Below are 27,869 nucleotides of genomic sequence, written 5' to 3'. Positions count from 1 at the left end.
GGAGATCAGATAAAAACTGGTACTTGGCTGCATCCAGTTAGACTGGAAGCCCACCCCAACATAGTTGGGAAAAGACTAGGCAGATGATGATAACAAACTACAAATGAAACTCGTATTTAATGTATGGATCAACTTTATTTTACGAAATAATTAAACAAAATTATAAACAGCCATATTTTTGTTCAATAAGCACTTTTTGATGGAAAAAAGTGTTGCAATAGGAATAAGAAATCGCGTTTTGCCGTACAGTGTTACCAGACGACAAAAATAAGCCTATAATTGACTGCATACAATCTAAAGTGGAGTACATGATTTTAAATACAGAAATTATTCTTAAACTAATATTTTGTACAATAATACCTACGGGGGTTGGCTAATTTGTGAATTTTTATTACAAAAATAAGTATAGTAAACGCCATTTTGTTTGCAAATTAAGAAAAGAACAATACGTATTTTGATTTTCGAACATTCTAAACAGCGACTCAAAACTTTTTTTTAACAAATGGCAACAGATTAAAAAAATAGGTTACAATAAGAAGGTTTTATTGATAGTTTTTAAACTACATGGTGGCGATTGACTTAGATGTCGATGCCAATAAGTTTCTTGTCGAAGATGAACTCTCCGAGAGCACCGTGGCGGTCCATGAGCTTTTTGAGGGTGGAGGCCTTGCCGGCGATGTCGCGTTGACCCTTGTATTGTTCTTCCAAGAAGTCTCCAGTTAGGTAGTCAACCAGCTGTGAATAGATACAAAAATATTAGTAAACCAGTCGTTTTCCCGCGGTTTCACCCGCTTCCCGGGGGAACTACTGCCCGTACCAGGTTAAAATATAGCCTATGTTACTCGGGAAGAGTGTAGCTTTTCGACGGTGAAAGATTTTTTCAAATCGGTTCGGTAGTTTACAAAACAAAAAAAATGTTTCCTGTTTTCATGTTATTTATTAGTAAATCAACTCGTAAGGTGATAATTTTTCTGCCGGAAATGCGGCATAAAGGGCTTAAGAAGGAACATGATGGGTTTAGTAAGGAGTGTCAGAGGAGGAGCTATTTGACGATGTCCCATCAAACAAAAGGGGACCACAGTCAGACTTGTCATGACGAGTTGAACAGTGTTTTAGAAGGCGTCAAATTGTTGGGTCCCGGCTGTCACTTGAACATCTTTAACAATGGCTACGGCCGCTATGTATAGTCAAAAGCCAGGAAGTCCGACAGCCAGTCTGTTCTGAAGTTACGCGACGCATGTTCTATCAGATATGAACCTTCCCTCAGCAACTGGGTTGAGGAGATCAGACAGGCAGTCGCTACATGTGGCACACTGGTACTCAGCTGCATGCGTTTAAAACCGGATGGGAGAAGGCCTGGAAAGTTCTAGAACTACTTACATGGTAATCATTGAACTCGGAGTCATCTTCACAGGACTTGATGACGTTCCTGATGCTCTTGGTGACCTCGCTCTCCATGCGCAGCGCGTGCTCCAGGGCTTCTACTCCGCCTTCCCAGGTCTTGCGTTCGGGGGCCTGGAGAGATGGTTATTTATTTATTATAGTTATGGACACAGATAATGAGCTCTCAGCGGAAGAGTGGGGATCGCTTTGCGCACTGTACACTTATGGCAATAAACCAATAAATCACTTCTAAGCAGGTGAAGGTCAGGGCTCAATATCCTTGCCGATGATTATAAAAGAATTCCAAAAATGCTAGAAATGGGTTCTGTTGGTTATTCTAGCTGGCTGTTTCCTTTTTCACAATTAATATTCAATGTACAAAAATGACTTCTCTACAGATTTATTAATTGTGTAAATAAGCAAGTTATATATATAACACAGTGTGGTTGATTGACTGTGTGGTTTAGTGGTTATACATTTTATGCTGATACTAGCTGAATCCTCCCGTGTATGAGGGAATAAACGCACTCTCCTGGATAAAAAGTATTATATGTCTTTCTTTTTCTCAGTATAGATATTCGTGTAAATAATATTGGTTAGTAGTAGGAATAGGTTTAGTAGTTTTGGTGTGAAAGCAAGAGTTACTTTCGCATTTACAATATCGTCAAGAACTGTTTAGTATCATAGGAAAACGACTGAACAAATTGCAATGAATATTGTATTTATAGGACAGACCCAGAATAAGTTATAGGTAGGTTTTTATCTGATTGCGGAACACAGATAAAACAGGATGTAAAAACTAGCTAATCATGAATCTACAAAAGATTTTCAGCCGAGAACCAATCTGTTCATCCAGTTGGGTTGATACCATAACCAAAAGCCCTATTCTACCTTTTATAGTTATCGGCACGAATCTTGAGCCCTGACCTTCACCTACGCAGAAGTAATTTATTGGGTCCCTTTTGTGGTATTCGTGAGGCGCGGGGGCGGGCTAAAGCGGTGATTGGCCCGCAGTGCATCGCGTCATAGCCGTCACTCGGGATTGGTTCTTTGCTAATAAATCACTTCAGCGCAGATGTAGGTCGGAGCTCAAGATTCATGCCGATAACTATACCGTAGTAACTATTATAGTAATCTGTGCTTTTACTCTAAAAATAATCCTTCCCTTCTTGCAAACTCACCCTAACTTGCAGCAGGGTGGTAACATCAGAGGTCAGTTCTCCTCTCATCAGAAGGTACTCAATGAGCTTCATCGCGTGTTCACGTTCTTCTGAAGCAGCGTCGAAGAACATCTGAGCGAAGCCGGGGCGGTTTACCTGGGGAGGGAGTGGTTGAGTTAGAAATGGGTAAAAAAAACGTATTAAAATTAGATCTTTCGTTTGGGAGCTACGATGCCACATACACATTTACACACACACACACACAAGTCAAACATATAACACTCCGTCGTTTTTGCGTCGGGGGTTAAAAAGACCACAAACTTTAGCCTAAAAGTAAAACAAATGAGTGAATAAGAGAGGAGCCAAAACATTATTTATTTTTTTGAGGAACAAGACAGACAAACAGCACAGCATGTAAAAATATTAAATGAGTGTGTATGTGAATCTCAGAAATGCTTCTGCTGAATTTTATAATAAGTTTGGTTTATTATACTTATGTGTCTGTGTTGAAAGTCGTGGTGGCCTAGTGGGTAAAGAACCAACTTCTCAAGTATGTGTGTGTTCTCAAATGTGGCTTCGATTCCAGGACATTATGGTAAACATTTGAACATCTTTTGCAGTCGTTACGGGTAGTCAGAAGCCTGTAAGTCTGACAACCAGTCTCACCGAACCAACAGTTGGGTTGTCCGGGGTAAATGGGTTGGAGAATCTAGACACACGGCAGTGTGTCCGCCAAGTTCGAGCAAAAAAAGCGACACACCGGCCGTGGGTTATATTACACGAACCATTTCGGGCCAAATTCGAACACCCTATAACTCAAAATCTATTTTATTTACGCTTATCAAATTTCAAGTATCTGTTGAGACCCCCTCACTTATCTAAAATACAAAATTTCATTAATATACCTATTGTAGGTCTTGAGATATTGACGTCAGAAAATCTCTATTTTTACTATACACTCACTGACTGATTGACTGACTGACTGACTCACTCATCAAAAACCTAGACCACTTCCAATGGTCGTATTGACTTGAAATTTGGCATGGAGGTAGGTCTTTATGTCAAGGTAAAGGGAAAAATCTGAAAATGGTCAAGTGTGAGTCGGTTTTAAAATAATGAAGGTGTTTTATACCCCTAAGGAACTAAAACGAACTAAATTTATCTATATTTATATAATATATCTTCGAATGGTCGTACCGATCTGAAATTCGTTACAAAGGTTTGTATTTAGTCAAAGTAAAGTAAAAATCTGAAAACGGCCAAGTGTGAGTCACTTTCGAAAATAACGAATGTGTAACTTTGATCCACAAACATAATATATGATAACATGTCATGTCAGTCAGTTGGTAAATCTAGTTCATTTCTTTGTAAGAAGCGTGCATATTAAAAAAATCTGAAAGATAGTATAAATGAGTCATTTCCTTAACTAACTTAGTCATATGAAAAAAATAAAATAAACAACCTTACAAAAATAAATGAAATCCCACCCAAAACAAAAATGTGAAAGACTGCCAAGTTCGATAATATGGGAACGCTTCGCTTATAAAAGAAGTCATCATCCTCCGAGCCTTTTTCCCAAACTATGTTGGGGTCGGCTTCCAGTCTAACCGGATGTAGCTGAGTACCAGTGCTTTACAAGGAGCGACTGCCCTGCCTGACCTCCCCAACCCAGTTACCCGGGCAACCCAATACCCCTTGGTTAGACTGGTGTCAGACTTACTGGCTTCTGACTACCCGTAACGACTGCCAAGGATGTTCAATGACAGCCGGGACCTACAGTTTAACGTGCCATCCGAAACACAGTCATTGGTGTCTAAGATATACTTAGAAAGTACATACAAACTTAGAAAAGTTGCATTGGTACTTGCCTGACCTGGAATCGAACCCGCGCCCTCATACTCGAGAGGTTGGTTCTTTGCCCACTAGGCCACCACGACTTCCACGACTTCGCTTATAAAAGAAGTGAGATCTGAATAAGTACCAAGTTCCATACACATACCTCAGTTAAAAATAGTTACTTTTTAATGATGTTACTTGGCAAGTTTTAATAGAAAATTAAATACTTGATTCATTGCATTTAGTAGGTTTATAACAAGGTGTGTGAAAACTTGCCAAGTAGCATCATTAAAAAGTAACTTTTTTTAACTGAGGTATGTGTATGGAACTTGGTACTTATTTAGATCTCACTTCTTTTATAAGCGAAGCGTTCCCATATTATCGAACTTGGCAGTCTTTCACATTTTTGTTTTGGGTGGTATGAACCTACTGTAATAATTCACGTGCAAATAAATACTTTGACTTTGAAGAAGTTAGACAGGTAGTGGCTCCACGTGGGGCACACTGGTACTCAGCTGCATCCTGTTAAACTGGAAGCCCATAGCCAATAAGTTAGCAATACTCACAACATCCCTAGAGAAATGAGCGCCCATGGCGAGGTACTGCAGCGAGGCAGCGACCTCCATCTGTATTTGCTGCCTCATGGACATGCGACAGTTGCGGACCATCGTCACCCACTCCTTTGGGATGTTTACTGGGTTCACGTGACCTGGGGACAAATAAATAGTTTATTACTAAAGTGAAGTACATAAAAAAGCTGGAGACCACGGACTAGTAAGCGTAGCGTAGTACGTCCACCAACAAAGTGGACAGACGATCTTGTAAAGGTCGCCAGAAGACGCTGGATGCAGGTCGCCTCCAACAGGTATCTGTGGAGATCTAAGGGGGTGGCCTATGTTCAGCAGTGGACGTCCTATTCAAATTCAAATATTTTATCTCGGATTTCTCCATATGTTCTATGGCTGAGATGATGATGATGAAGATGGTAAGGTATTCATATGCAGCATATGCATGCATGAGAGTAGTACTACATCCGAGCCTCGATTTATTGTGACAAGGAATTAGCGTTTTATAAATAGACAATGGTACAAAATACTCCATAAGCGAGTCCGACTTATACTATTCCATCCCTTTTTATAGTAACATATCGTGGTAACGAGAATTTTATCTTCTGCGAAATGACTGTTTATTTGCTGTAGAGGCTCGTAACTTGTTTGTTTGAGTAAGATTTTATCGGGAACTCCTACAGTTATTTTATTTGTTAAAAGACCGCATTTATTATCTCTTCGTGGTTAGCTGAATTTGAATTTAAAAAAGTTCATTCGGCAATAGGATAGGACACTATGGTTGGCGTAAGTATCTTGGCAAGTCTTAATTTTATTGACTATATACGCAGTAAACAATTTATTTACTAAAAGTTCCACTACAAACAAAATAAACCTAAATTTGGATCCTTTCGATTTACTGTTACTGTTACAGCCTTTCTATCGTCCCACTGCTGGGCTGCGGCCTCCTCTCACACGGAGAAGGATTGAGCATTAATCACCACGCTTGCTCAATGCGGGTTGCTGATTTCAGACTACATATATAGTCCAGGTTTCCTCAAGATGTTTTCCTTCACCTTTTTTCGATTACATTTCGATTTACATCAAAGTAATGAACTTGCAATATAAGTAGGTCACCTTTATTTATTAAACAAAGGCACAACATTGAAGATTCCTTTGTCATCAAATTGTTCAAGCGAAGGTTGATACGTTTCTTGATTTCAAACATTTTTAAGGCATTTTATTTTGTAAAGTAAATAGGTATTGCTGTTTTTGATGATGACGATATCTTAGAAGTTATTAAGTAGGTTGAGGTCGGATTCCCTTTATATAGACGTGACTATATTTAATTTATATCTATGTTCAACTCACGGACTTATAAATAACTAGCTTCTGCCAGCGGTTTCACCCGCATCCCGTGGAAACCTCTGCACGAACCCGGATAAAAAGTAGCCTATAGCCTTCCTCGATAAATAGGCTATCTAACACTGAAAGAATTTTTCAAATCGGACCAGTAGTTCCTGAGATTAGCGCGTTCAAACAAACAAACTCTTCAGCTTTATAATATTAGTATAGATACACCGTGGTTCATTTCAAGCAAGACGTTAATTTTTGTTGTCGCATAAAAAACAACAGCAAAGCTTTATGTTACTACTGCCGTGCAAAAAAAGTAGGTAAAGATTTATTTTTTCAAAAAACTAAACGACGCTTATTGTTACGTGGGTACTGAGGCAGTTTTTATAACCAAGTAAAAAGTAAGGAATCGAATTTTAAAGAAAGATGTTATGTTCTAAAAAATATTGGTGGTCTGGTGGGTAAGGAACCAACCTCTCAAGTATGAGTGTGTTCGGTTCTAATTCAGACAAGTACCAATGCAACTTTTCTAAGTTTGTATGTACTTTCTAAGCATATTTTGGACACCAATGACTTAGTGGTGGCCTTGTGGGTAAAAGGCTGGATGGACATCATTATCTGAGCCTTTTTCCCAACTATGTTGGGGTCGGGTTCCAGTCTAACCGGGTGCAGCTGAGTACCAGTGCTTTACAAGAAGCGACTGCCTATCTGACTTCCTCAACCGAGTTACCCGGGCAACCCAATACCCCTTGATTAGATTGGTGTCAGACTTACTGGCTTCTGACTACCCGTAACGACTGTCAAGGATGTTCAATGACAGCCGGGACCTACAGTTTAACGTGCCATCCGAAACACAGTCATTGGTGTCTAAGATATACTTAGAAAGTACATACAAACTTAGAAAAGTTGCATGGACAGACGATGGGCAAATAATTACGAGCAGAACAAACCATACTAAGCTAGAACTTTCGACAGTCAAAGAAATAATCTGGCAATGTTTCAAGCGTGAATGACAAACTGTATTTCTGTTTATTTTTAAACACAAACTCAAGACAATGTAAACTACATTTAATTGTTTATTTAAACAAATAGATAATTGTTATACCTTAAATAAATACTGACAAGGAAACATCAAATATGTCTAAAGCTGTTAACTTAAAGCAAGACTTTATAAAACTATAATACTAATATAATAAAGAGTTTTTTTTTTTCTTTGTTTGTACCCTAAAGGCTCCGATGCTATTGGACCGATTTGAAAAATTATTTCACTGTTGGAAAGCCACTCTTCCCGAGTAAAATAGGCTATATTTTATCCTGGTACGGTCGGTAGTTCCTACGGAACGCGGGTCTTTTTTTTTTTACGACGTCAAAAATCATCAAATGACCCCTCCCGTTGTGGGTTAGCAGCGGTGAGGGAGTGTCAGACTCTTACTGACCAAAAACCGTCGTGTTCCGTCGTAGGCCTTTCATGTACCAGGGCCGCGGTAACTCTTTCGAACAATCCCGCAGCCACGGGACGCGGGTTTTAGATAGAAATAAGAGTAAACAAAAGAAAGATATGCCTATTTGGCACTGGCATTCAACATTGTCAACTCAAGCTTTAGTCTTTTTTTCAAATTAAACAAAGTTTTTTTTTATTAGGTACAATAAGAATTAGTCACAGTAACTGTTAATCATAAAACAATAAACCAATTAAGTTTAAAACCAGTAGTTAATGATATCTGACTGTGACAAATAGGGTAATAGAGTATGAGTATTTGCTTTATGATAAGTGCAGTCTACATTGACATATCTTTATGTTTTGTGTTCCAACTGTGTACCTAAGTATCTAATTGTATGGTCCACAAGTATTATAACCGATTTAAAAAAAAATGAAGGTTCTTAGTTTGACCTGTATGTGTGTTTGTAGGTATGCTTCGTGGGTTTTAAGAAACTTTCAATAAGCAGCCCGTAGTTCAGAAGTTGGTGATTGATTCACCCGTGTATCGGAGAGCACTTACATGTCGGATTGCCGTCCCATCGGGCTATGAGAGTGAAGGAATAGGGAATGCCTGAATGTATTATAAATAAAACATAATTTAGTATTAGAGTATATTTTCTAACAAAGGAATTATTTATTTTTGTTAATGGTTTTCCTTATAGATAATTAAGTACGGTACTTCCCTATGCGAGATGTTTTATACAGTCATTTAGAAATAACTGAATCAATTACATTGGGACGGGGAAGTTTATATTTATAATTTAGAGTTTTTTCCTCGTCAGCTTTTCTAAGTTTGTACGTACTTTCTAAGTATGTATATCTTGGACACCATTGACTGTGTTTCGGATGGCACGTTAAACTATAAGTCCCGGCTGTCATTGAACATCCTTGGCAGTCGTTACGGGTAGTCCAGAAGCCAGGAAGTCTGACAACCAGATCTAACAAGGTGTATCGGGTTACCCAGTCAGGGTTGAGGAGGTCAGACAGGCAGTCGCCACATGTGGGACACTTGACAAAAGATCAGTATTCCTGTTGTCCTAAGAAATCATAGACAAACCTAAGTACCTACTTTGACCTAACTGCATAGTTGTAAAGTGTAGCTATTTATATTAATCTAATCTATTCTAGATAAGTAGCTGTGTGTCTCTACACACGTCCAATGTTATCTGGCACTCGCAGGTCTTCACGTATGACACTTGAGAGCTGATTCTAAGATTAAGTGCTTCAACTATGTATCTAGTTTAAGTAGGTATTTACATAATAGAGAGAAATAGAAGGCAGCTGTTATGTACCGAAAAGAGTTTCATTAAAAAGGATGTAATCACGTCATTTAACATTTTCAGCGCTCGATCGATATTTTTGGTAAAAAAAGTCGTGGTGGCCAAGTGGGTAAAGAACAAATCTCTCAAGTTTGAGTGTGGGGTCTACTCCAGGTTGGGCAAGCATCAATGCAACTTTTCTAAGTTTGTATGTACTTTCTAAGTATATCTTGGACACCAATGACTGTGTTTCGGAGGGCACATTAAATTGTAGGTCCCGGCTGTCATTTGAACATCTATGGCAGTCGTTACGGGTAGTCAGAAAGCCAGAAAGTCTGACAATCTGTCTTACATAGTGGTTTGGGGTTGCCCGGGTGACTGGGATGAGGAGGTATGATAGGCAGTCGCTCCTTGTAAAACACTGGCACTCGGCTGCATCTGGTTAGACTGGAAGCCGACCCCAACATAGTTGGGAAAAACTCTAAGCATATGATGACGATGATGAGATAAATCTTAGCTTTCAAAATACCAGAGAAAACATCTCGAAAGTCATTGACATGTCCGATAAAATATCTGATGAAATATCAATACTCTTTTGTAAGCATCGCCATTGTCTATGCCCGATATGTCTAACCACAGATTAGATAGATATGAGATTACTAGATTGGGAAATGTCGAGATGGAAACGAATTTTTCTTTTGTTTCGAGATAATTTAGTCACGGATATTTTCAAGATGTTAGGTATTTATAAACTTGAGATGAAAGTTCAATAATCTTCAGGAAATACTTGAAAATTTACGTGAGAAGATAGTGTTAAAAAATTTGAAATTATCCACTTAAACGAAGGTTATACGATATCCGCTTTAGTTACATCGTTTAAAAAAAACTGCATTATAAGAATGACTTTGCAATTTTAAGATCATTCCAGAATTTTTTTCTTGACACTATCAAAATGATAGGTGCCTTAACTTCGATCACCTGTTTTGAAATTATCGAGCCTGCTGGAAGAGATTTCTTTTGAAATAAGCTGTGCCTATGTATGTACTATGTGTTATATTTTTCTTCTTGTCTGTATTCTGTGTACATGAGCTATTAAATAAATAAATGTTATTGCCCCATTCTTGGATTTTCTCAAATCTATACTTATAAAAATAAAGAGGAATGTTTTGTTTGTACCCTAAAACCTCCGAAGCTAAAGAACCGATTTGTAAAATTCACTGTTGGAAAGCTACACTCTTCCCGAGTAACATAGGTTATATTTTATCCCGGTACGGGCAGAAGTTCCCAGCGTTTGAAAGACGCGGGAAAACGGCTAGTTTTCCATAGAGAGTAATTTTTATAGACTCGTCGTCATTTTGTATCGTAAGTATTTTATAATTAATCAATTGACAGAGGGGACGTATAATATAACGCACGCGGGCTAATCCAACGGCCTAAGCTGACGATACATTTGAGAATTACACATAACTAGCTGTTTCCTGCAGTTTCGCACGCATCTCGAGGGAACTACTTCACTCTATTATTTATGCCCTTCCACTGGGTTCTAGCAAAAGAACAATTCTACGTCAAACACTGATTTGACAAAACTCTGGCACTCAACTAGAAGAATAGTCAAATTAGGTTCTTTTTCAAGCAATTTTACTATGAAAACTTGATAAATATTAATTTGGAGTGTACCTTTTGAGATTAATTTAGCAACTAATTTACATCTTTGGTTCCACCAGTGTCTCGTAGGTCGCGTTAAAGAAACAAACTCTTAACAGCTTTATAATATTAGTTACTAAAGATTTCAGATGATGATTTACTCGTTGCATTCTGTAATTTTACATAATTTTTAACCTAGACTAAATTAAACAAATTGATCAATGAATTACGTTTTTGCAAACATATTAGTAACTGCCAGCCTTGAATATTCAAACCAAGGGTCGTGAACTTATGACTACATAACCACGAATTTCTGTGTAAACACCAATAAAATAAAACTAAAACATTACTGTATTTATGTCATAATTACCCTAATAACTTTATTGTATTGTTAAACATGCTGATATCAAAGAAACGATAAGAAATAAAACTTAAGTTTCTTTATTCGTTGCGTTTTTCTGGAAATTGGTCTGAAGAGCGACTGTCAGACACTTGTATTGACGTTATTATCTTCAAATGTCAGTTTTACAAAACTATTGTCAACTTATATAAATTGTATTGTTTATGCAACAACATTAGGCTAGTCTTTTCCCTACTCTTCAACTATGTTGGGGTCGGCTTTCAGTCTAACCGGACACAATTGAGCACCAGTGTTTTGCGATCAGCGTGGCTTTGACTTAATAGAAATTTTAATAACCGTGCTTTTTCGTGGTCTGACATAATTTATATGAAGCTAATGTCAAAATTCAATCTGTAATCCACAGTTAGCTAAGAGTTCTTCTTTCAGAATATAAATAGATAGATTGTCAGCTATAAGTGGATAGCCCGCGGCAGTCATAGATTAACCTTGATTGATCGATCTGTTGACTGTTACTGAGCTGTAGTTTCTAAGAGCTGTGAGTATCTATGGAGACAAACGGCATTTATTATGAAAGTGTAAATATGTATGCTCAGGATTATTTTTTCTGAGTTTTGGAGTTAATTCAGGCATAAGATTAGACGGTTAGATAGAAGCGTGTCAGTATGCAATTATATCGGGCTCGAAAATCCGAAAAAAAACGGAGTAGAAAACGTGAGTCTTAAAAGAAGGAGCAAGATGACGCGCATTCAACAAAGTTTGTGCTAAGTGTGAATGTAGATGGATGGAGAAGGAGAGGAAGCAGAAACCTTCTAAAGAAACTACCAATCCTAAGCCTACCCATGTTTTTGGAAGCCATTGTTAGCCAGAGCTATGGAAACTTTTTGGAACAATCTCGCAATGCGTCATATCTACCTAAAGGCAACAAAGAGGTGTCATATGTTGAACGTTATTGTCACACATTCGGATCAATGATGCGACCTTATTGAGGTGACTCATTCAAGCCTAGGGAATATTTTTTACACAATAATAGTGAAAATTTCAATAGTACGGTAGACCACACATCAGTGGTAACTGTCATGCACCTTAACTCAATAGTAATAAGTACAATTTTCCTATAAAACTGTTACCACTGACCTGAAGTTGACTGTCCTTATATTATCTTTGGTTCTATAATTATGTAAAGTACGATTGACAGTTCTACTCTGAAGTCAGCCAATTAACTTATTTATTGTCATATAGTTTGATCGTGAAATCCGTACAGTCACTAGTTGCCAACTTCGGAGAGGTAAAGTTATATGGAGCGGTGTGCACTATGCAATTCATAGATTTTATTTATATGTAGACAATGTAGTTTTTCTATGTCTGCAAGAACTAGATTATTCGTGCAATTGAATTTATAGGAACTAACTTTTTCAATGTTGACAAACAAAGAATGACGGAAATACGCCCCCTTTTGTAACCTACAGTTTTTACTGAGCAAAAAAAATTAAGGAAAACAAAATGAGTCTATCACACTTATATTTTAATAGAGGAAACATTTTTTGTTTATGTTAAAGGCAAGTTGTTTCGGAGTCTCGAACCGATATGATAAATTCTTTCACTGTTGGGAAGCTACACTATTCACGCGTGAAACCGCGGGAAAACAGCTATACTTAATAGGTAAATGCAATGATTTGTACATTCTATATAGGTCTAGGTACCAATATGATAATTTTTTAGTTACATACCTACAATGTTTATTGGTTTTCATTGAAGTAGTCACTATTTTTGAATGAACGGAAATAAACAATGACATAGATTGTCATGACGAAATAATGTGTAAGTAGGTAGGCATGTGTATTTATTATTACACAATAATTGCACGGTTTTTTTGAATACCTATTTACTTATTTTGCTTGGTATGTTAATTTAATGCATGGATATTTATAAGATGAGTTAAAGGGTATTATTATAATAATATTTTGCAATTAACTAGGTACCTACTTGATTAAAGGTAATCTTAATACCTTTTTTTAATGACGTCAAAAATCATCAAATGACCCCTTCCGCTGTGGGTTAGCAGCGGTAAGGGAGTATCAGACTCATACTGACTAAAAACCGTCGTGTTCCGTCGTAAGTCTTTTATGTACCAGGGCCTATGTGGAATCGATTTAAATTAACTTTTTCAATAACCTACAAATATCTACTTGAATAATATTACCTAAATGTCAGTAGAATACCTAAATAACTTTAGAATTCAAACTCGAAGTTAGAAGTCAATTCACACTCAATTTTGAAGTCACTTCATCTCCACTTCCAAAGTTCAAAGTCTACCCATACACATTTTATATAAAGATTAATGAGTACATATTGTCATTGTTTTGTTACACGAGCTGTTAGTCATAGACAATGACTTGGCATCTCTTTGTGAACTTAAGCATTGTATGTACTAAACTTGAGATATCAGCAATTGATTAGACATATGCCCAGAATTAATCAATATGATGCCGAGACACCTTTTCACACACGGTTGGTTAGCCCTATGCTAAGTTATTGATTAACATGTGTTATGGGTGCCAACACAACTGATAAATTACATATAGCTACATATTTACATATTCATAAATACGTATTATGACACCCAGACCACGGCCAACAAGCATGCTCATCACACAAATGTCGACCGTTCAGCAGGCCGGCATGGTGTCCATAGCGCCATCGAGGTGGTCAATTTTCTCTCGTAATTATTATAATTTATACTAATATTGTAAAGTATTTTGTATATTTAGGCTCCCAAACTACTGAAAAATAGATACTTATTTGGTATCAAGTACCAACAACAGCACATTAACCTACCTCAATCTATCAAATTTCTTTCATTGTTGATAGATACTCTTCCCGAGTAGGGCTGCCATTTCGAATTTCGCGAAACCCGGACAAATATTAAAAAAAACCCGGACATTTGACGTAAATCGCATTTTTACCCCGGACGAGTTCGAATTTTTTTTTAACAAAACAAGACCTAGTTTTTAATATTACTAGATATTATATACTTAAATTCAATGAGGTGCTTCCTTACATGTAACGTCAGGGCCAATATCTAGCTCAAGTAGTAGGTACCTAGTATTAAAAGATTATGACTTAATATTTCGAAGGTCATAAATAAGAAAGCTCATATGGAAACTAGGAGTTAGCTTCTTGTTAGTAATAGGACTTAAAACGGTGCTACCTTTTTGATAGGTTACTTGATGGTGATTAGGCACTAAAGCACCTAAACTTGTATAATAAAAAAAATCCGCAAAGTGAAGAAGCCGCGAGCGAAGCGAGCGCAACATTTTTTGTATATTGGGATATTAAAGTAGCTAAACGTAAAAAGAGACAGTGTCAAGAAAGGAAGCCGCGAGCGAAGCGAGCGCGAAATTTTTGAGTTTTGAGACACTTCGACTTCTGCAGTCTGTGTGTCGATTGTAATTCAACTCGTAAGAAAAATGTCCGGGTTTTCCCCGGACACTTCTTGAAACCCCGCCCGGACGTCCCCCGGACGGCCTAAAAACGAGGACAAATCCGGGGAAACCCGGACGGATGGCAGCCCTATTCCCGAGTAACATAGCCTATATTTTATCCCGGAACGGGCATTAGAACCCATGGGAAGCGAGAGATATCACGGGAATATGACTAGTATTAGAATACAACGATAAATAAAATAAATACAGGCCACCATACATAAGATTATCTTTGCTAGGAAATGATATCAATTAATTGGCATACAGATAAAGCAACTTTGATAAATTAGCAGAATCATTGCTTGTTTACAATTAGAAGCTTTATATAGCTCTCTTATTGATCACAGTATGATCTAGTTCTGTTTGAAGTTTACGGATATATCCTATGTAATTTAAGTGCACTTGCGTTATTGAGAACTGCTGTGCAAATACGGGTAAATATTTAAATTATCACACTTATAATAGCTATATACATATATAGACAGCTCCATAAATATTAACAAAACTATCCTACTACAAAAAATCTACTTAAAAACATAAAAATATCCATATCCATTGCTCGTCAACTGGGAGTGTGCCCAAGAGATGCATATCCTTCCTCCAAGGTTATATCTATAGACAGGCTGTCTAGGCTAGTATTTATTTTTTAAATAAGAATAAAAACAAAAACAAATTTAAAATGAGGTTATGTAATGAAAAACAAAACAAGTTTTCTATTGCTTTTCAAATGTTAAAAAAAGGGATGTTCTTCATATAAATGTTTAATTTAGTAGTACATATTAGAATAAAATTATTTCCAGTCATGTTTGCAGCCAATAAAAATATTCTATCGCTGTATTGACCTGCTAATAGAGAAAGAATTTGGACATTCGCTGGACCACCTATCTCTAATAAACAAAAGAATGGATAGATATGATATTGGGATCTGTGGAAACTGCCTTCAAAGATCTAGGAAATCATTGCAATGAAAGTTTTCAATCATGATTGGCTGACTATTGTAACCCAGAGGTTAATTCCGTTATCACTGAATAACTAAAGTATGTATTTGTTATTTTGTATACCATATGACCTTTGGTTCCATCATTACAGTTTACTTATGCAAACCTAGGTGGCGTTAGTTAGAAAAACAGTGAAATTACTTTTTCGGACTGTGGGTAAGTGACTATAACTTTTAACAAAGAAAATTGCGTTTAATTTGGTTTATTTATATAAAATTTGCCTTGTGTGACGTAACTGAGGTTATGGAGAGTTGTTTTTATATATTTTATTTGTTGAATTATCGGATATAATGATGTAATTTCTATAAACCGGACAAAGAAAAATATTCGAGCATGCAATCCCGTCGTAGTACCGAGTTTTTAAATTTAGAACAACCTACGCCGTTCCTGTAAACACCACAAACAAAGAAAAATTCAACTTACATTGTGTAGCAGAAGCAGGGAGGCATACAGCCAGGAGTCCGACGACAGCAAGGAGGATGGCCTTCATTTTTTAATTTTTGTTACAATTAAAATCACAGATACTTTGACAAATTATGTTATGACAAGCAGTTCCGTAACGTACGAGTACTCGCGAAAGTCTAGCCTTTACACACACTGGCGCAGAAGGCGACTTATCAGAACGCAACAAAATTGGAAAACAAGTACTATTCACGTTGGTTCCTCTGATTATATGAAAATAATGAACTGCGCAGCGATAACAGAACCATCTCGTGTTGACAAGTGCTTGGAGAATGACACGATAGAGCGAGACGCAAGATACCACTCGACCGTTGCACAACAAAAAATCCTTGTAGAGGTTTCGTGTTCCCAGTCGGCCCGTGGAATATTTTCCGACCTAAATATGAGTTTTTGCTACCAAGACCGGGTTTTTTTCAATAGTTTTGGCTACTAAATAATTTAATATGTCCTTTTAAGGCATTATATGATGTCTATTTTGTTTGGATAGTAGGAAAATGTGAAATAAGGTGAAATCTCTTGAAACTCAAAACCTCAACATTCTCCGGATGACAGTCATGACAGGGATACTACGTCATTCAAGGGTTTTGGTTGCGGGGGGATAGCGTTGAGAGGGGCGGGGAAATAATGATACCAGTACTGTAAATTTACCATTGTAACGGAAAATTATGAGGATTAGTACCTTATTGATAATTACATAATATTGACTCCAGTTTCATTTTAAAATAAAGTTTATAGTTTAACTTAAGTATTGAGAAGTTATAATAGAGTTTTTAGTAAAGTTCTTGATCACAAAACGCAATAATCGGGTAATTTAATATCTGAACACAGCCACCCCAAGTTGAAGTGCAGCCAACTTCACGTGACAGACGTGAAATTTTCAATTCTATTATCATTTTGTCGTTCGCTACCAATCGTATTGCGTTTGTATAAATTTTATAATTACGTGTGCTCTCCGTCGAACGGAGTTTTATCAGTTTAATAGTCACTGTCTGAAGTCGCCTTCTGCGCCAGTGTGTGTAAAGGCACTTTCGACGGAACAATCTTCTTCGTTGCAGATTTTATTCAAGTTTTAATCGCTTTACAATATTTTGGTGAGTCCCTTCTACGTATTTACGACTTAATTTGATTGTGTTTCTACAAATATTCCTGTAAATAAGCTGTTATTATTTCAATTGTTTAATTTTTTAATGTTTTGAAATTGATTCGGAATTCAGAAGTTCTAATTTTAAAAACATTGTTTTTCCGCTGTCAATTTGTCCTTTGTCTATTATTTACGTGTTTAGTGTAAAAGTTAACAACAATAAACCGAGAAATTAATGCAGAGAATAAATAAATGCGTAATTATACCATTTTATGTACATCTGCATACGCCTTTGTCACTTTGTATCAAAATAACAAAGTCAACGCGAAACGGAACAACGCAAAAGGAAATAGTGCCTAATATAGGGTAAATACGCCAAATGTCGGCCCCCTTAGCGATTTTCTGATTGCGGTTCGCTATAGCACCGTCAGTTTCCAACGAAAGATAGTTTCTGATGCGGTTTTGGATAGTTTGATTAATCTATGTCGTGTTTATAGGCATAAGATTGATATTTCTACGTAAAGAAAAAAGTAATAAGGCTTAGATGCGTCGAGAACAGAAAAACCCTAAAGTCGGCCATTCACGGCTCAAGGTCGGTCGCGTTTTTTCCAAATGTCGGCCGGGTACAGGCTGTTTTAAATTAAGGCAGTGACAAATATTATCAACATGATTTATTTTAGCAGAATTATAATATAATACTAAGTATACATTTGTAATCGTATTTGTTTAATTTATAGTAAAATATTTTTTTGTTTCCCCTAAACAAAAAAAGTCGTTTTCACGACCAACCATTTATATTTTTTAAGCTAATAAGAACGGTTTAATAGATAGCAAGTCCCAAACTATAAAGCTACCATAAACATGCCTACAAAACTGTCAACTCCTACATTTAAACTTAACTCCTTTACGACATAATGAATTATAATAAATAAATTATTTCATTTTGAGAAAATGAAATTTTGAGAAAGTATTTTGAGAAAGTATTTTTTCATCAGCCTGTATAGTGGCGCTTGAGTTCGAGGCTGGTCGACATTACGATTATTTACGATTCTAATGTCGGCCCCTATTTCTTGTACTTTATTTCTCGAGATTCAACTAATATAACCCCGGCCGTTATTTGGCTATTAAACGTAAAATAGATCTATTTTCCTATAAGCTTTGCAAATTCTCTTGTTAAGCCAACGGAATTAGTACAATAGGAATTTATAAAATAGACTGCATTTGCTTTAAGTCGGCCACGGCCGAGACTCCGGTTTTAAGTCAAAACTGTTGTCCTAATGGCGGCCTCCTATTTTTCCTTGAAAAATATACGCAAAACGCTGAAAAAACTATCTTAAAATATAGTAAAAATAACCCATTAGTGATAATCAAGCTTAAAACAAAAATAAATAAATGTTTTATCGTTCTAATATCAATCCCCAAAATGTGAGTATTCACTTCGAGTAAGCTACTTTACGTGCGAATTTGATGTTTCAACGGCGCAATCGCAACTGACGCTCAGTATGAGAAGAGTAAGTGACAGAATCGGATAGTAACGATTTGTACGTATAGAGTATAAACCAAGGTTGCAATTCGAGGAGCAAAACTAACACTTAATTACCTTTTGAATTAATGCAAGCTGAAAATGTACAGACGGCCGAAGTTTGGGGGGAGGCCGACATTTGGCATATTTACCCTACTTAAAAAAAAACAATGTTCGTGTCTGTGGGTAGGCGTATTTTGTAAAAGCTCCTTTCAACCGAATTTTTTAATTTGATCTGTATTTATGTCTTTCTGATTAACTCGCGTTTAGCTGATGCGGTATTCAGCATAATATTTGTCACAATTGAGGCAAGGTTTTAGGTATACATATTAACTTTAGCAATCAAAGTAGTTTTTTTTGTAAATTTTATTTTCTACTCTGTGTGTAGACCTATTTGTCAACTACCAAGCCTTTTCCCAACTATGTTGGGGTCGGCTTCCAGTCTAACCGGATGCAGCTGAGTACCAGTGTTTTACAAGGAGCGACTGCCTATCTGACCTCCTCAACCCAGTTACACTGCATATTTGTATTGGATACTTTTTATCAATGATTTTTATGATTGTTATTGAACATTAATCAAATTGTAATTCTTTAATCTTTTAATAATGTTTATATTGCTTCTTATTACATGATAAAAATTACTTTATCAACAATCTATAGTTATTAGCTTTGATTTATTAAATTACATGTTATTAAGATTATTGAAACATATTTTGATAAAAAACTTGTAGATATAGACAATATTTTACATAATATGATTATATTTATAACTAGCTGTTGCCCGTGACTTCGTCTGCATTCTCGTGCATTTAATCGTTCATTGCTCAGCCCCCGTAGGTGATAGCGTGATAATATATAGCCTATGTGTTGAACCGGCCCCCAGGTAATAGTCATGCAAAATTTGATTTAAATTCATGCAGTACTTTTTGAGTTTATCCGGGACAAACATACAGACAAACAGACATACAGACAAAAATTCTAAAAACTACATATTTGGGTTCAGAATCGATTATGGATCACCCCCCAAGTATTCTTTTAAAAAAATATTCAATGTACAGTTTTGACTTTCCTATCATTTTATTATATGTATAGATCTTGAGATAGCTAAAGTAATCCATCAATGTTGTGTAAGCAATAATAATTTTAATTGACAATTGACATCAATGACAGCTGGTCATTATGTTTAGATTTTATTCCAGAATTCATTATTTCTTTGTTTATGTGACTATCAAAAATGATTTCAACACTTTTATACAGTTGTCTATTATGAATAGCTACTAGTTATATTCCCGCTTTTTCATCCTCATCCCAGGAACTACTGTGTGAATCCGTATAAAATATAGCCTATGTTACTCGGGAAGAGTGTAGCTTTACAACAGTGAAAGATTTTTTCAAATTCGTTCAATAGTTTCGGAGCCATTAGGGTACTAGCAAAGAAATGGTTTCTCTATATTATATTAGTAAGGATAGCGTAATAAATCATCATTTCTTTCAACATAGAATGTTCAATAGTTCAAAGTCCACAAGTACAAAGTAGTCTATTAATCTCAATGATAGTTCAAAACTTTTTCTTTGTTGTACCTTATCAGTGTTTGTCAAGATATTATGATCTGTACTAATCTGTATTTCTATACTAAATATGATAGAGGGACAACTTTTTTTGTTAGTTTGTACCATCAAGGCTCTGAATGATTAGAAAAACTGCTGAATTGATTATTTCATCTATACTAATATTATAAAGCTGAAGAGTTTGTTTGTTTATTTGAACGCGCTAATCTCAGAAACTACTGGTCCGATTTGAACAATTCTTTCGGTGTTAGATAGCTCATTTATCGAGGAAGGCTATAGGCTACAGAGGTGCGGTTCGAGCAGAGGTTCCCACGGGATGCGGGTGAAACCGCTGGCAAAAGCTAGTTTAAAATATATGATCATAATTTTAAATTACTCATTTAGGTTTTAGGGAGATGATATGAGTAGTATATATTTTTTTTATTTAAACAGTTATTACTTATATAAGAACTAGCTTTTGCCCGCAACTTCGTTCGCGTGGAATAGTGACTACCAGCAAATTTTTGATTTGACCAATAGATGGCGCTATATGTCCGGAATAATTTTATTTTTATTTATTTTTTTGTAATAAAAACTATCCTATGTCCTTTCTCAAGTTTCAAACTATGTCTGTACCAAATTTCACACAAATCGGTTCAGTAGTTTAGGCGTGAAGAAAAGACAGACAGACAGACCGACAGACAGACAGACAGACGGAGTTACTTTCGCATTTATAATATTAGTTTGGATACAATACGAGAATACATTGCAGTGACTTTTGTTTTGATGTTACTTTAAACTTTTTGTAGTTACGTCGGATGATATTATGAACTTTATAACAAAAACATATCAACATTGACTACATTTATAATATTTTCATCTTAGTATCAAAGAAAATAAATTGAAGTTCCTAATTGTTATATTTAATTTGGTGCCCACGCAGTCTTTGCCTTACTAATTCTTACCTCTGGTTCCTCCAGAACTCCAGCATCATGAAGCTGATCATCCTAGCAGCCACCTGCCTCCTGGCCATCGCCAGTGCCTCAGCAGCTGACACCTGCTATCAGGACGTCTCCGTGGACTGCGCTCAGGCTTCCAACAGCCTCGGTAAGACTAACTCATTGTTACAAAAATATAGTATAGTATAATCATCAGCACGAATCTTGAGCGCTGACCTTCACCTGCGCAAAAGTAATTTATTGGGTCACTTTGGTGGTATGAAGTGAGGCGCGGGGGCGGGATAAAGCGGTGATTGGCCCGCAGTGCATCGCGTCATAGCCGTCACTCGGGATTGGTTCTTTGCTAATAAATCACTTCTGTGCAGGTGAAGGTTAGCGCTCAAGATTCGTGCCGATGATTCTGTAATAGGTGTATAGATTTAAAAAATATATAAATTGATGTGTTCAAAAATGGTCACAAATAACATAAACAATGGAAATTCTACACGATTTATTTTATATTGTGAATGCATATTAGGTAGGTCCATAAATTGCAAATGCCTATGTATTCGGAATAATTCTAGATATTTTCTGAAGGTAAATTAATTAATTCATGTGTTTAGTACACTTTTTTTAAATAAGATTTATGATTAATAGTCATTTTCAATTTGTAGAATATCTAATGCTTATGTAATCTGTGATATTACATTTTGATATACCGGCTTTGTTATATTTTTTACAACATATATTTCTATTTTTATTAATATTATTTAGTCTATTTTCTTTTTATCTTTCTATTTATTTCTTGAGCATGATTATATTCTTATTCTATATAAATAGTATATGTACATATATTTTCTTTTTATATTTCTTTCAGAGTTTAGAAGGAATTGTAAGTAAAAAAAAACGGGGCGTATTTAACAGCGTATGATTCATTTCATACTAATGGGGAATTCATATTAAATATAATAGAATTCAAAATTAAATCATTTATGCTCCATAGTTCCATATTTTTTTATATTTTCAAACCTCTGCCTATTTGCGAATGAATTTTTCAATGTGTTTGAAAGACATACATGTACCTTATCATTTCAGATTTTTCATTTCAGTTTTATTTAAAATCTTGCATATAGATATTCAATTTTTTTTCGTGGTTTTAAAACACTAGCCGGTATATCATTACTCTTAATTTAAACGTCACTCAATATAAAATTTTCTAATATTTGGAGACACATTTGAATAGAGAGAATTTTTCCTAGTTTAGCTCCTAGACATACAATAACATTGTGAAATATTACAATTAAATGAATCATATTGTCTGCAATTGATTTACGATTGTAGAGCAGACTACCTGTAGACCAATGGCAAACCAATGGAATGTCATTAGAAAACTTTTGCTCTTATATTAGCAGTAGAATGCTCGCTAAGGTCAACGGCTATTGAGATTCAATTGATATCCAATTTACACATTATTAAATTAGCAGAATTGAGGCATACAAGATAGCTAATCATTCTATGTAATATTTCGCAATTTAATTGCATGTCTGGGGAGCGCCTTAATAAAAAAAAAGTGACGTTTATTTCGGGCCAAAATCATGGGTAACATACCTACAGTCAATTAACGTCATTAATATAAATATTATTGCGATAATTAATGAAATAAATTAATGTTTGCTCTTTGATCTTGCAGAAATCAGTAAGTAATATATTATAATTACTGCACTTTGTATAACAATGTAGTTTTTGCACACCGCTTTATAATTAGAAATATACCTATTAAAGTGTGAGTCTTTATAAAATTCTTTAATTTGTTTTCGATAAAAATTATTCGATTCAAAAGTCAACAGTCAAATTCTTCATATTTTTCCTGTGAGTCAAACAAAAAAAAAAACAGAATTTTTACAACAAAAAAAAAACATTTTTTTTTCTAGGAAGGCAATTTTTCTCCAATTTTCATTTTATGAGTATGAAGTTTGTTACGTTGTAACAGATCATTTAGTAAATTATCGGGAACATAAAAGCGAGCAAAATTTTTGAAAAAAAAAAACTGAATATTATTTTGTGTGTGACTTTTTAAAGACTCACACTGTATATTTTACTTATTTTCTATTAATATAGCAAGGTGTAGAGTGGTTTTAATATAATTTAAGACTAGCTTGCTTCCCACGGTTTCTCCCGTGTTTTCAAGGATACGTTGTTAACCCCTTTTTAAATAATTATTTTTCTCTAACTTTTTTCTTTTTTTGGATACTTAATAAAGCATTTTCCGTATATAACTTTAGATATTTCCTACTATCTACCACTGTATTATTATGTTTATTTTCTTACCACAAACTTATAAATCAATAGACAGAACAAGTGCAGTATCGCTTTTTCGTTCTATTAACGTCTTCCCCAAAACTCGGAAAAAAAATACAAGAGTAGTACGTACTACAAATAGACATTCCTTTAAAAAAGTACATATGATAAAGATCTATTTACACGCCTTTACACAAATATATATGCATATAAAAATAAAGATTATTTACACGACTGCCCATAAAAGGTGGTATCATGTTTTCATGTCTTCATACACACTTGCATTATCTGAGGTCATCTATATGTGGCTCACATATTCTATATGTAATATATAACTGTTTATATAACCATTTAATTACATATGTATATAAATAAATATATATATAAATATTTTAACCTATATAACTAATATACAAAGTTGACGCTACAATTTATGCGAAGATAATAAGATACAACGTCGATTATAAAGTCCAAAATGAGTCCAAAAGAAAGATTATTGATCATTTGCAAATTAACATAAACTTAAAATAACTAATTTCATCTATAAATTAATGTTAGTCTGTCACTTGTTTTTACAATTTACTTCGTTTACCCACTTTAAATAATTCGTGAAATTCTAGCGTTAACTTATTAAAGTATGGTTCTCGCCAAACTTTTTGTCATGGTCCATGGTTGGATATGGACAAATGCGCGGACTTGTGTGATGAATTTAGTTCAAATCAAATTGTTTTTATTTCAAATAGGCCTTTGAAGGCACTTATGAAACATCACATTAATTGCGGACAATTATTGTGTTTTGCGAGAATTATACAAAGGAAAATAATAGAATGCTTGAAACTATTTCTACTTTTGTAGTGCACTGCACATAGCACTCTCTATATGTAGATTTTTTATTGTTTCAATCTTCAGAGTGAAAGCATATTTAACGGATGATAAATCAGTTATAGTTTTAGGTCCAAATTCAACGACAAAGTAAACGTCAGTTTTCTTAAAACATGATTTTTTATGCTCAATTTTCAAAGTAAACACGAACGCGTATTGTGTTTAGTTACTACAATGTTTAGTTTTTGACATATCTTCCGTTAAGTATGTTAACTTTTAAATAAAAAAAACTAATGGGTTGAGAAGCGTTAATTCTTTCCAAAAAACAGTTTTGCTGCATCGTAAAGAATATTGAAAAAAGTCAGAATTTGTGCTTCTCTAAGGCTCTTCCTAGACGTTCAATTAAATTGCGCAATATTACAATGAAAAAATGTCGCAAGAAATCATTACGTTATCTTCAATAATAATATGCTTCGACTGGAAGCGGGAAATTCAAATATAAAAATAAATAAACATTTTATATTTGAATCCCCGCTACACTCGATATTCTACTAGTCAATATTGAACAATACGTAATATTGCGCAACAAAATTGCTCATCTAACCTGCCTCTAACATAACCTAAAATCTCAAAACAGCGCTCCCAAGGTGTAACGCAGTCTACGGCGAATACGGTCGTCATGGCAACGTGGCAACAGAATTGCAAGCCTACGCCAACTTACATCTAGAACGTTCTTACGAATATCTGCTCTCGGCTGCGTATTTTAACAACTATCAGACCAACCGTATTGGGTTTAGCAAGCTGTTTAAGAAGCTGTCTGATGAAGCTTGGGGCAAGACTATTGATATCATCAAGCATGTTACGCTGAGGGGTAAGTTGATCTTCTATATTATCTATACTAATATAATAGATGAAACATTTTTTGTTTGTATTAAAGGCTCCGAAACTACTGATCCGATTTGAGAAATGTTTTCTCTGTAGTTCTCACGGGACGCGGTTGAAACCGCGGGAAACAGCTAGTTTATATCGGGTGTGTCGTTCATAATCACATTAAATGAAATGCGTTACTATACTGGTTAATATATGTCGATTAACACAAAGATAAAAGAAAAATACGTAAAAATAAAAAAATGATTTTTTCAAACAAAGTAAATGGAATAAAAATGTGCAAAAATTAGAACACCATATAAAAGTCATTCATTACAAACAACTGAAATTCTCCCTTGAAAACTGACAGCTGTCAACTGATCAAAACATACGATACTCCTAACTTTATCTCTGCTTTACACATGATGTTGTAAATTATAAAAACGAAAAATGACTCCTGTGGTTAAACCACTGAATGGATTAAGATATTTTTTTTACAATTCGCCATAGAATATCATAAAGTATATGCGATATGATTTAATGTGATTGTGAACGACACACCCGATATAAATCATCATCCTCCTGACGCTGTCCAAGTTTGTGGTTATCAGGTTTTTCCTGAAGTCATCCCACAAAAAAAACATTGTTTCTGCATTTTGTCTGAGTTTTCAAGACAAAAATTGACACATTTTCTACCCAAGTTCGATCTACTTCTGTTTCGAATTTTATCGCAATTGGTTTAGTATGAAAACGATTAAAAACTAATATTTCCAAAAAAATATCCATACATTTCAATAAAATACCCATGGGATATTAAAAAAAATCGGATCTGGTGGAGTCTGAGTCTTAGTCGCCATTAAGTTTGGCGGGAATTATAACACATAAGGATGTTTTAGCCGACTTCAAAAAAAGGAGTTTCTTGGTTTGACCTGTACGCATGTACATATATTAGATAAGCCGATTTTGATGCGGTTTTTACCGCTTAAATAGTATTTGCCAGACTTAGAAGGAAGGTATATTATTCAAGTCAGTTTGCAAGTTTTTAACCTGGTCTTATCACCCAGGTGACACAATGAACTTTGACCAGCGCAGCACAATGAAGGTAGACCGTAAGAACTACACGGTTGAACTGCACGAGCTCGAAGCTCTGGCCAAGGCTCTGGACACACAGAAGGAGATCGCTGAACGCGCCTTCTATATCCACAGGGAGGCTACGAGGAACAGCCAGCATTTGCATGATCCTGAGGTGGGTTTTAGATTTTTTGTTATTTAAAAAGTTAAGTAGAATGTGTAATATTTTAGGAAATTCATTGTGACTAGATTTTTCTTCTAAAAGTTTAATAGAATGTGTATTTTTTTAGAAAATTTACGAGAACTAATTTAAAAGAACACAGTCTTTGAGCTGCAGGTTTAATCAGTTGTAAAGCAAAAGTTATGGTCTTTTCTAAATATATCATAACTTTTGCGTATGGCCAATGAATAAACTGATAAGATGTGCTTATTTTTAGCGAGTGAATTGTTATTGCACAATATTAATGTTGCGCAATTTAATTGATCGTCTTGACTGTCCCTAATAATAACCCAATATAACCTGCAAAATCTTCTAAATATTTTTTATAACTATAAACGTGTATCACAGGTTGCCCAATACCTCGAAGAGGAATTCATTGAGGACCAGTCCAAGAAGATCAGGGAACTCGCCGGCCACACCACAGACCTTAAGAAATTCATCACCGCTAACCACGGACAAGACTTGTCTCTGGCCTTGTACCTCTTCGACGAATATCTGCAGAAAACTGCTTAAATATACAGCAAAAATATATAGTTATGTAATTAAAATTATAGCTTCTGTTTCACTCTTTTATTGTAGAAAAACATCTTTGGAAAAATAGGCGTTTTGACAGACATCATCTTATGTCAATCTGTCAAATGTTTTCAATAGATTTACAATCTTATCACAATAGTGGAAGATTCGGTTAAAAATTAATGTGGTATTAATATCTTATTTGTCTTTTAAAGTTAACTGTAGGACAAAGATTATCACAAATAGTTATTTTTTTGTAATATTTATGCAAAAAAATCTGTCATCTTGATTAGGCTGTATAACTTAAAAATGTCAGCCATTAGACGCCATTTTGAATCGCTTTTTAGAGTGAAGCATATTTTTTTACTTCAAGAACAAAATTAATTAAAAAATATCAGTTTTTTTTTTATTAAACTTTGTACAAAATTAGGCTGTTATATTGTGATTATATTTCCAATTAAGTTAACCCCATTTATATTATAAGCGATATAATATTGTATAAACAATATGTAGATGTATCCAGTTAATTTCCAATAAAACTTTTGATTTAAATACATATTTGTCTTATTTATTATCTTGGAACTGCACCACCATATTGGTTTTTTTTAAACACGCTTATATTATGTATGTAAGAAAATCTTGGAATCTTAATTTGACCCACTTCCCGGTCTTCGATTAGAATGAAATTTTGCACACGCTCCGAGTTCTGATGACAATACATGACTAGCGTGTTTTTAAACTTACATCCAAGCATTTGAACCAAAAGTTACTTGAAGAAGCCTTAATTTAACAATTGGCGGCCATATATTTTGGCAATATATAAAACAACTTTATTGAAAGAAAGCAATAACTTTTATTGAAAGAATAAACAATGAGTACATAATTACGTATGTAGTAAAAAAATAGTAAGATATTAATCATTCATATCAGTAGCTGTACACTTGATTATAACCACGGTTCCCAGTTCGACGGTGTGATTGATAAAATTCTTGGGTCTGTACAATGCTGTAGAAGACAGGATACCTG

At 35.1% G+C, this 27,869-nt stretch overlaps 3 protein-coding genes across 5 annotated transcripts in view; 1 reads left to right on the top strand and 2 right to left on the bottom strand.

Annotated features, from left to right (window-relative positions):
- Nucleotides 1-115: 115 nt before the first annotated feature.
- Nucleotides 116-16,264, bottom strand: LOC110375764 (ferritin heavy chain). The gene is made up of 5 exons (XM_049848282.2): nt 15,925-16,264; nt 4,946-5,088; nt 2,565-2,699; nt 1,381-1,515; nt 116-735 (listed from the first exon to the last, which is right to left on the bottom strand). Exons 1-5 carry the CDS (start codon nt 15,989-15,991, stop codon nt 580-582), a joined length of 636 nt encoding a protein of 211 aa, XP_049704239.1. The 5' UTR covers nt 15,992-16,264; the 3' UTR covers nt 116-579.
- On the top strand, nt 15,635-27,399 carry LOC110375749 (ferritin light chain). 3 transcript variants are annotated; one of them, XM_064043025.1, is made up of 6 exons: nt 15,635-15,657; nt 21,095-21,221; nt 21,930-21,944; nt 24,810-25,043; nt 26,104-26,285; nt 26,679-27,399. In XM_064043025.1, the coding sequence occupies exons 2-6, from the start codon at nt 21,107-21,109 to the stop codon at nt 26,841-26,843; spliced, it is 711 nt and encodes a 236-aa protein (XP_063899095.1). In that variant the 5' UTR covers nt 15,635-15,657; nt 21,095-21,106; the 3' UTR covers nt 26,844-27,399. The 3 variants fall into 3 exon arrangements, with proteins under 3 accessions (XP_063899095.1, XP_063899094.1, XP_049704236.2); XM_064043024.1 differs by lacking the exon at nt 15,635-15,657 and adding an exon at nt 16,823-17,054; XM_049848279.2 differs by lacking the exons at nt 15,635-15,657; nt 21,930-21,944 and adding an exon at nt 16,823-17,054.
- LOC110383324 (uncharacterized) overlaps nt 27,114-27,869 on the bottom strand; it is a 58,320-nt gene continuing 57,564 nt past the window's right edge. Inside the window, exon 60 of the mRNA XM_064042803.1 lies at nt 27,114-27,866. Coding sequence (XP_063898873.1) covers nt 27,789-27,866 — 78 coding nt within the window. The 3' untranslated portion in view covers nt 27,114-27,788. The remainder of the gene's footprint in view (nt 27,867-27,869) is intronic.

Source organism: Helicoverpa armigera, chromosome 30 (assembly GCF_030705265.1).
Source record: "Helicoverpa armigera isolate CAAS_96S chromosome 30, ASM3070526v1, whole genome shotgun sequence".
In the NCBI taxonomy this organism is placed as follows: Eukaryota; Metazoa; Arthropoda; class Insecta; order Lepidoptera; family Noctuidae; genus Helicoverpa; species Helicoverpa armigera.
This window is presented reverse-complemented; position numbering and strand designations above follow the sequence as displayed.